The sequence below is a fragment of the Hippopotamus amphibius genome, chromosome 1 (assembly GCF_030028045.1).
Source record: "Hippopotamus amphibius kiboko isolate mHipAmp2 chromosome 1, mHipAmp2.hap2, whole genome shotgun sequence".
In the NCBI taxonomy this organism is placed as follows: domain Eukaryota; kingdom Metazoa; phylum Chordata; class Mammalia; order Artiodactyla; family Hippopotamidae; genus Hippopotamus; species Hippopotamus amphibius.
Window position 1 is genome coordinate 61,086,399 of NC_080186.1, and position 8,802 is coordinate 61,095,200.

The window sequence follows — 8,802 nt, forward strand, 5'->3', positions numbered from 1 at the left end:
GCGCCTGCTCCCCGCCGCCCGGCTTCCTCGGTCAGTTACAGCGACCCCCTTCGGCCTCGGGGGCCTGACGGTCGGGAAGCGGGCTGCGGATGCGCCGCCCGTTGGACAAACTCGGGTCACTGAGGGACGTGTCTCTATTGCGAGAGGGTGCCAGTCAGTGACTCAAAGCCCGTACTTCCATCTCCTACGCCCCAGGGAGGCTCTCCCTGTCGCTTCCCTCAACCTCTGCCGTCAACTCCGAAGGGAAACTGGAACCGCCTCGTCGTCCAGCCACCATGCCTTTTACAAAGTCCCTCAATATCTGACTTCCCTCACTGGTCGTCTTCGGAGTACCATTCGGGGCTTGGAGGATAACAACAGGCTCTTTCCTTACCTCTGCCTAATCGACCTCTCCCGAGAGCGAGGGCGGAGAGGATGCGCGTCCGGTCGCGCTCACGTTCCGCAGCTGCCGCTCCCACCGTCCGCTCCGCCCCTTCTCGCTCCCAGCTCTCCCCTCACCCCGCCCTGAGGCTCGCGTTCCCGCCCTGGTGAGGAGCCGACACAGAGGGCGGAGGAGGGCGCGCATGCGCGCCGAGGGTGGAGCCGACAGGCAAAGAACCGGAAACTTCGAGACAAAGTTCCGAGCCCCGCCCCCCGCCCCGCCGCCTGGCACTGCGGACCCGCCAGCGACCCACCGACTGTCTGCCGACCTGCCCAGCTCTCGCGTGCGCCATGTCTGGTTCCTCCAGCGTCGCCGCTATGAAGAAGGTGGTTCAACAGCTCCGACTGGAGGCCGGGCTCAACCGCGTGAAGGTGAGCGGGGGCGGGCGGGCCGAGGGGAGGGGAAGGAGGGGGAGGCGGCGAGGGGATCCTGCGGGCGAGCTGGCGCGACTCGCGTCCGGCTCTCGTCTCCCCTGGGGACGACGCGCTCTCGGCGGCGGCGGTCTCGGCGGCCAGCTTTAGAAAAGTAGCAGCGCGGGTAGGCGCTGTGGTTTGGGGGGCCGGTGAGTGCGCCCTTCCGCCCCAAGACTATCCAAGGCGGGCTGGCCCGGGGTGGAACAGCGGCTTTCCGCATTCCGGCCCTCCTCCCTGTCTCCCTCCCGCCGCAGCGACTCCGCGGCCGGGCTCGCCAACAGCTGCTCCTCCGCCCGCCGTCCGCACCCTTCCCTGTCCTCTCCACCAGCTCCCCGGTTTCTTGTCAGCCGGCGGGGTTTTTTCCGACTTTTGATTCAGAACAGGAGTATTTTTTTCTTTTCATGTCAGAACCTTCCCAGATCCACTCCCTTTGGTAGTAGAGTATTCCAGCTCCTCTCATTCACTGAACACACACTTGAAAACGAATTCTTGCGTAACTTTAACTGTGGGTTGAAGACGCGTGTTTTGGAAACGTTCCCAATGTCTAAGGTTACCACTGGTGTCCTGTACAACCGCGTACAATGCGTGCATTTCGTATCTGTTTGGCACAGTTTGCTGTCATCTGACCTTGAGGATATCTACTGGTCCGCATACCCGAAAAAGTAATTAGGGTGGACCAGTGTTATTTTGGCGTCTGGTTAGCATTGACCTTGTCCTGGGGTATTTACTTTGGGGAAAAAGGCTTTTGTGTGTGTTAATATTGACAACCTGACGTTCAGGTGCTGCTCCACAAGTTTCTTGATTTTTTAAATCCTGCGTGGATTGGCTTCTTTCTGGTGAGGGTCGGTTTACGTGTGAAACACTTATTGCAATTAAAAAAGAGAAAAATATAAACCATACACTGTGGAAAGAAACAGCCAGTTTCCAAGACGATTTGATTCTGTACTCATCAGGCTGGTTTTTACTTCCCCCTGAAATGTTTTGTGGAATAAGATGGTTTCCCATTTACCTATTTCCTTAAGCAGAAATGTCAGGGACCTAGTTTACTCAGTTGTGGTCATCTCAGGAGGGAAGGGAAGTTCCCATCAGTCTTGGGGTGGGATTCCCCTCTTCTTGTCCTTTAAGTGCTGTGAACTCCATTGCTGTCTGGAATCCATTTCTCTAATCTCCAGATTCTTACCTCATCCCAGTGATTTATGGTTAGTCTTGATTGTATTTAACTCTGAAGTCATTGTTATTATTCAGGTGTGTCTTTATCATAGGTTGGAGTGGTCCGGGAAAGAAAAAAATGGGGGAGGGGCAAAAAAAGTTCTGGTTGAAAGCAGTAAGTGTTAAGTAGGGGTATTTAGCCCTAACCTCCAAAGAAAACGAGATGAAGTCCAAAGACTAAAGTAGTCTGAGGGCTTTACCATGAAAACTCTAGCCCCTCCAATAACTCCCCAGCATGATGCCTTCCCCCTATAAGTTAGGAGGGTTTTGGTGGGAATCGTTAAAGCCACCCCAAGTGATTTGGTTTTAGAAATCTCAATTTGTCTGATGCCAGGGCTGTACGTAGCAAGGAGAGGAGGCATCACATCTTGGGACTTTAAATGAGCTTTTCATTAGACATGTTGTAAAATGTGGTTAGTTCGATTTCATTTTGTGCTTTTGTTTTTGCCTATGCTAGATGCTTTTGTATTAGTATTTTACTTTTGAAATTAGCACGTTTGCTTTTTAAACCTTTATATTTGAATAGTTGATAGAAATTATCACACATGCTTGACAAACTCTGCCAGTGTCAGGTGACCATACACTTTGTTCCCAACCCAGGGCACTTTTGAGATGAAAGAGGACACTGATAATTATGCCAGAATTATAGGGTTTCAACCTCCTAGATGGTGATTATTACAGTGTCTTACGGGCTAGCAGCTTGTTTGCGTTTTAAGACTTTGTCTCCATTCTCCTCACTGACTGGAATTCTCACTGATCATTTTCTCACTGACGGTTACTTGGCTGGATCTCTTGTCATTGAGATCTCAATTTAAATGTCACCTCTTCAAAGACACCTTCCCTTAGGTCCTGATCTAACAAAGCACTCTCTTTTCTGTAGAGCATCTTGTCTCTTTTCATCTGAACTGTTAGCTCCATAACAGCAGGGACCTGGCTGTTCTTACATGTTCTCAGTACCTAGAATTATATTTGGCATATAGAGGTGATGAGAAGTTTGTGAAAGGTAGTTAAGTCGGTGCCTACCTACATTTTAGGCAGAAAGTTAACAGATTCTTTACTTCTGGTTAATGTGAATGAATGAAACCATGTTATAAGATAGTAAAAAATGATACCACCATTACCCCATTGTAGCTACACCTTTGAGGGTGCCCATCTGTTGTAGTACTTGGTACCAGGTATTTAAAAACTGTTTACTTACACAATTGCTAAGTAAATTTATGGAACTGATTACCCTGGACTTGTGTATAAGCCAAATATATATAAATAGATTCCAAGAAGAGTTGAGATTCATCTCATGATGATGGATCCTTTTATTAGGTTAATGTCTGGGGTACAACTGTCATCTGCAGAAATTCTTTGTAGAGAGCATTTGTGATGCCCTAAGCTCCCTTTCAGAGGCTAAATATTACCCAGTCAGACTGGACACCTGTTCTCACCCTCTTTGAAGATAGTTAAAACAGAGACTACAATAAATTATCATCATCCCCATCTTCTTAAATCTCAATTCAAGAGTTAGGATATTGTATGTATTTGGGGCATCCTTTAGTCATTCATGTTATATGTCTGAACTGTTCAGTTTATTGTTTTAGTGTCCTATAATCACCTTACCAGAATATATACAAATAGTAGATGTTGAAGGGATACATGATATAAAGTTACTTTAACTATGAAGCCACAGAAGTTCCTTAAGTCCTGTTTGAATGGCTTTGCAAACATATATGAAGATTATTAAATCACATTTAAGGCATACACAGTTTTCTTAAAGGCAGGTTGCTCACTAAAGTTGTTAAAATAAACTAATCAGCCTTTCAGTCACTTGACACTGAGCAGAAACTGTCATTGTCCAGTTTTGGAACATGAAACAGCTGATGGTACATAATGCCAAAACAGTGAACTGAACAGTTCAGAACATGGTGTTTACTCAGAGTAGCATTTTCCGAGTGTACTGCTTTCAAGACAGAGTGATAGCTTACTAGCATTGTAACACTTTTTAACCTGTAATATCCTGTGTACTGCTTTTTTGTTTTTTGTTTTGTTCTTTTTTGTGTGTACTGCTTTTAATTAAAAAACAAGATGTTGAGTACCCTCAAGGTTCAACTAGAACTTACTTATTAATAAACTACCAGGATGTGCTATGCTTTACGGATAAATGGAATTGTACTGTCTGCACTTGTTTTATTTACATGCAGTGTTCTAGTGTAAAAGCTCAGTATATGACTGTTGCCCTTCAATTAGTATATATCTTTTTTGAGTTAAGAGACGTGTTTATTGGCACTTTTGAAGATTTGAGAAAAGCTTCATTAAAACACCGTCATCACCTCCCACCCGTTTCCCCCTCCCCTTGTTATATACAGGTTTCCCAGGCAGCTGCAGATTTGAAACAATTCTGTCTGCAGAATGCTCAACATGATCCCCTGCTGACTGGAGTATCTTCAAGTACAAATCCCTTCAGACCTCAGAAAGTCTGTTCCTTTTTGTAGTAAAAGGAATCTTTGCAAGGTAAGTTTCCTTAAATTAAAACAACAAAACCCCACATAGTAGGGATAACTAGTCAAGACTCTTTGAAGCACTTACAAATGAGCAAAATCATCCCATACACTTTTGTTTGGCATTTCGAGTTTCCAGTCTTTGTTTTGTAAAGATTGATGAAATTTGCTGATTTAGTAATAATGAAGCTAGTTGTTTCTATTTTACCATAGAGGGTTTAAGTAGAGGATTTAATACCATAAAGAGGGTATAGGAGTTACTAGAAAATTTCACTGCTGTGACAAGCCATGTTACCTTTTATAGCATTGGCCTAATGGTGTATTCTGGTGTCCCCAGATAATAGTTTAGTTTTATTTTTGTGTGTCTAGCAAATATTTAGACGTTGTACTTCCCTGGGAGTCCAGTGGTTAAGACTCTGAGCTTCAGTGCAGGGGCTGTGGGTTCTCTCCCTGGTTGGGGAACTAAGATCCCACATGTCACATGGCCAAAAAAAAAAAAAAAGGATAAATCAATGAATAACAGCACATTATTTAAAAAAAAAAATTTAGACATTGAAAAAAATCTGCAATGTTCAAGGTAGACTTTTTTAAAGTACTATCAATTGATTTGGATTAGTGATGATCTAATAGAACAGCATAGCAAATAATTAGGAGTTGTAAATGCAAGAGAAGTTGAAGAGATAGCTGAATAAGCTGACATGCTGCTGGCATTTGGAGTGGGAAACAACAGGTTTTAATTTTATTCTTGTTAGGTAAAAAGATAAAACGAGAGAGAAATGAAGTGTATATGTTCATGGTGGCAGACTGGATTGCTTTTCAGAGATGAAGAAAATAAAGTTTGGTCTGCTTTAAAGCATACTTTTATGTTAACCTGTACCTTACAGAACAAATGTCAGTGTGTGCAAAAATGTATAATGTTAATCCAAAAAAGATGACCAGAAAACATGATGTGGATAATTGAAAATGTAATCCACTGGCACTGCCTTCATAAATTCATAGGACTTTAGCCAGAGCATTTACTCGTATTGACCTACGAGAAGCAAACTTAAATAGTGCTTCAAAAAAAACAAACAGAAAACCCCACACACAAAAAAAACCCTTCTGTATATGGCACACACCCTCTACAAACATTGTGACTCCTCAAAGTGCAGGAAGCTGCTTCCTAAAATACCATATTACACAGTTGTGCCCTCCCTAATTAAACTTTGTAGACTTGGGAGTGTCCAGGAAGTCTTTATAAGTACAACATGTTTCCAGTAAATACAATGATTGGTTGAACTGGTTACGATTTTCTAAACACAGGAAATAAAAAAAAAAAAACCACCTTTGAGTTTAAGGAAGTAATTCTTTTTAACAGTCTAGCACCTTCATATTTAACAGTTTAAATAAAAGTCCTTTGCTTCTGATGGTATTAATTCTTCATGCAGTTTTGGGAAATTTCATATTTTTATTTTTTATGGTTCCTCTTGTATTCTTTTCACAAAATGTTTATTTTCATTTAAAATACTGTTAAGCCTGGCTTCTTAACTGGCTGTTAATAGTTTCATTTCATAGGAGTCTACAGGTAAGTGCTTAATGACTTGCTCAAGGTTAAAATATGGCTGGGATAAGAATCCAGATTTCAAAGTAAAATAATGCTGTTAATCCAGGCAGTATAATAAAAGCCTCAGTTTTGTGGATATTGGCATTTGAAACCCTTTTGGCTAGGAAAAGAATATTTGGATGTAAAAGCATTTCTTTTCAAATTTGAATGTATCTACAAATCACTTTGTTAAAATACAAATTCTGATTCAGTAGGTCTGGGATGTTATGCAGCTGTTGGTGGTCCTAGGCATACTGAGTGGCATTGATCAAAGAATCTATATTTAAATCTGTATTTAAGTCTTTATACTCTTAGCTTTTAAAAGATAATATGTGATTTTTTTAAAAGCATAGATAATTTAGCAAGATAGTACAAGGTATTAAAATAGAAGCTACCATGATCCACACACCTAGAAATAACCACTGTTAACAGATATTTCCTTTTAAGAGAAAAAACTATCATTGAAAAATAGTGATCATAGTATGCAGTTCTTTTTTAAACCTGAATTCCCTTATTTCATTTAATAGTCTTTGTAAGTTCCCTAGTGGTCTAATGGTTAGGATTTGGTGCTCTCATTTAATAGTCTTTGTAAATGAGATTTTCTGTGGTTGTACTAAAACTTAAATTATACTTCATCGAATACTGAGGTTTCCAAATTTGACGATACACTGAGGTGAAGATCTTGGTACCCATACATATACTTTACCCATTTCTTTAAGATAAATTTCTAGAAGTAAAAGTATTCAGTAAGGGATGACATTTAAAATTTAATAACCTTGATAACTACTGCCAAATTAAACTTTGCTGTTCCACCTGGAGCTTAAGAGTACTTTTTTACTGAGCCCTTGCCAAACAATTGAGATTCTTTGCTACTTTTTTCTGCCTATCTCGTTTTTGTAATTTGTACTGATTAACTGAGGCTAAACATTGTTTTTTCACCACTGATTTTGTTGAACATTTTTTGTGATTAAGTAACAGAAGTTTTTAAGTATCTTGATGTATGTGTGTATCTACTATCCTGAATTAAATGGTTTATCTTTTTTTTTCCCTCCTTTTTTGGTGGCACTGTGTGGCTTGTGGGACTTTAGTTCCTGGATAAGAGATTGAACCTACCCCCTCCGCAGTGAAAGCACCAAGTCCTAACACTACTGGGCTGCCAGGGAATTCCCAACCTTCAAGAAATGAAAGATAATTTTTCTGCCTTTCCATATATATGACTAATCTTTAAGTTGTTATGCCCATGTTTTTACTTTTTACTACATATATTTGTTGTTTTATAGTTTTAAAACATAGCTATTATTTTTTTATTTTATTTTTTTAAAAATTTTATTATAATTATTTTTGGCTGCATTGGATCTTCATTGCCGTGCTTTCTCTAGTTGTGGCAAGCAGGGGCTATTCTTTGTTGTGGTGCACCGGCTTTTCATTGCAGTGGCTTCTCTTGTGGAGCATGGGCTCTAGGCATGCGGCATGTGGGCTCAGTTCCTCCACAGTGTGTGAGATTTTCACAGACCTGGGTTCGAACCCATGTCCCCTGCATTGGCAGGTGGATTCTTAACCACTGCGCCACTAGGGAAGTCCATAGCTATTATTTTTAAGGAACAACTATTACTGCATTATTTTCAAGATTTGTGTTAATATGTAATCATTTTAATTGCTGTATAGTATTCTGTCATGTGTATTAAATCTTAGTTTATTTATCCATTGCCCTATTGAGTTGCATTTACGGTATTTCCAGTTCTCTGCTAGTTAAAACACTACTGTAGTCAATATCCATGTGCACATTTCTCTTTGTGTATAGGTTTATGTGGGTAAATAGAAGTGATTGCGTCTTGCTCTCCTGAATACTAGTGCTCATTTTCTAGAGGTGTTCAGATTTTTATATTAACCTTTTTAAAATTAGGATCCAGAGTGTATTTTGGCAGTGGTATTGGCAAGTCAAACTTTAAGTCTGTTTATTTATAAACCATAAGTTATATATACTTCAGAGTGGTTCTGAAAGTTGAGAAAGTTACATTTTACACCACAGGCGTTTTCTATCCTGTTTCTCATTTTTTTCTCTAGAAACCCTGTGATGTCTTTTTTCTTTTTTTAAACAGGCTTAGTTTAATTTAAAACATTTTATAAGCTGACATTCAAATGAACACCTTAAAAGTTATGTAATATGGACTGCTACTCAGAAAAAAAGCTATTCTTAAGATACTTTACCCTAATTTACTTTTTTTTTTTTTCTTCCCATTTCAGGTTTTCTAAATCACTTTTCATAAACCGGTGAATATTCAAAGGAAAGCTAAATTTGAAGCCTGTACAAAAGCCTGTCTCTGTAACACGTGCCATACTATACACTTCTACTTGTCAGTCCTTAATGTCTACCTCTCTGAATATTCATGAATTTCTGTTTCACAAGGGTAATTATTTTATATACACTGGCAGAAGCATGCAATAAAATACTTAGTATAAAAGTTTTTTTGATTAATTACTGGTATTAAAGATTCTATGTGCAATATTAATTTGTTTTGAACACCTAAGAAAAAAATGACAATTTTCCCATCATCTTTAAGGGGTTAAATTTTTAGTGTTTGTTCCAGTAATTCATCTCACATAACTTTATGGCATATATTTGCAAGAATGCTAGGGAATTGAAGGTAAGTTGTAAATGTATTATTTCAAGGTCAGGAGGAGGCTGCTGAT

General features: G+C 40.1%; 2 protein-coding genes across 2 annotated transcripts in view; one reads left to right on the forward strand and one right to left on the reverse strand.

Annotated features, from left to right (window-relative positions):
- Window positions 1-579, reverse strand: part of SPATA1 (spermatogenesis associated 1) — a 40,617-nt gene extending 40,038 nt beyond the window's left edge. Inside the window, 1 exon segment of the mRNA XM_057714887.1 lies at window positions 374-579. The gene's annotated coding sequence lies outside the window, so the exon portion shown is untranslated.
- A 26-nt stretch (window positions 580-605) lies between these two features.
- Window positions 606-8,621, forward strand: GNG5 (G protein subunit gamma 5). The gene is made up of 3 exons (XM_057714876.1): window positions 606-792; window positions 4,398-4,542; window positions 8,356-8,621. Exons 1-2 carry the CDS (start codon window positions 712-714, stop codon window positions 4,521-4,523), a joined length of 207 nt encoding a protein of 68 aa, XP_057570859.1. The 5' UTR covers window positions 606-711; the 3' UTR covers window positions 4,524-4,542; window positions 8,356-8,621.
- The last annotated feature ends 181 nt before the right edge of the window (window positions 8,622-8,802 follow it).

Excerpts from the sequence above, each read along its gene's own strand:
- GNG5 (XM_057714876.1), top strand. The coding sequence starts at position 712 with ATGTCTGGTTCCTCCAGCGTCGCCGCTATGAAGAAGGTGGTTCAACAG. Across the intron at positions 793-4,397 it reads CCGGGCTCAACCGCGTGAAG|GTTTCCCAGGCAGCTGCAGA; the intron begins GTGAGCGGGGGC and ends TGTTATATACAG.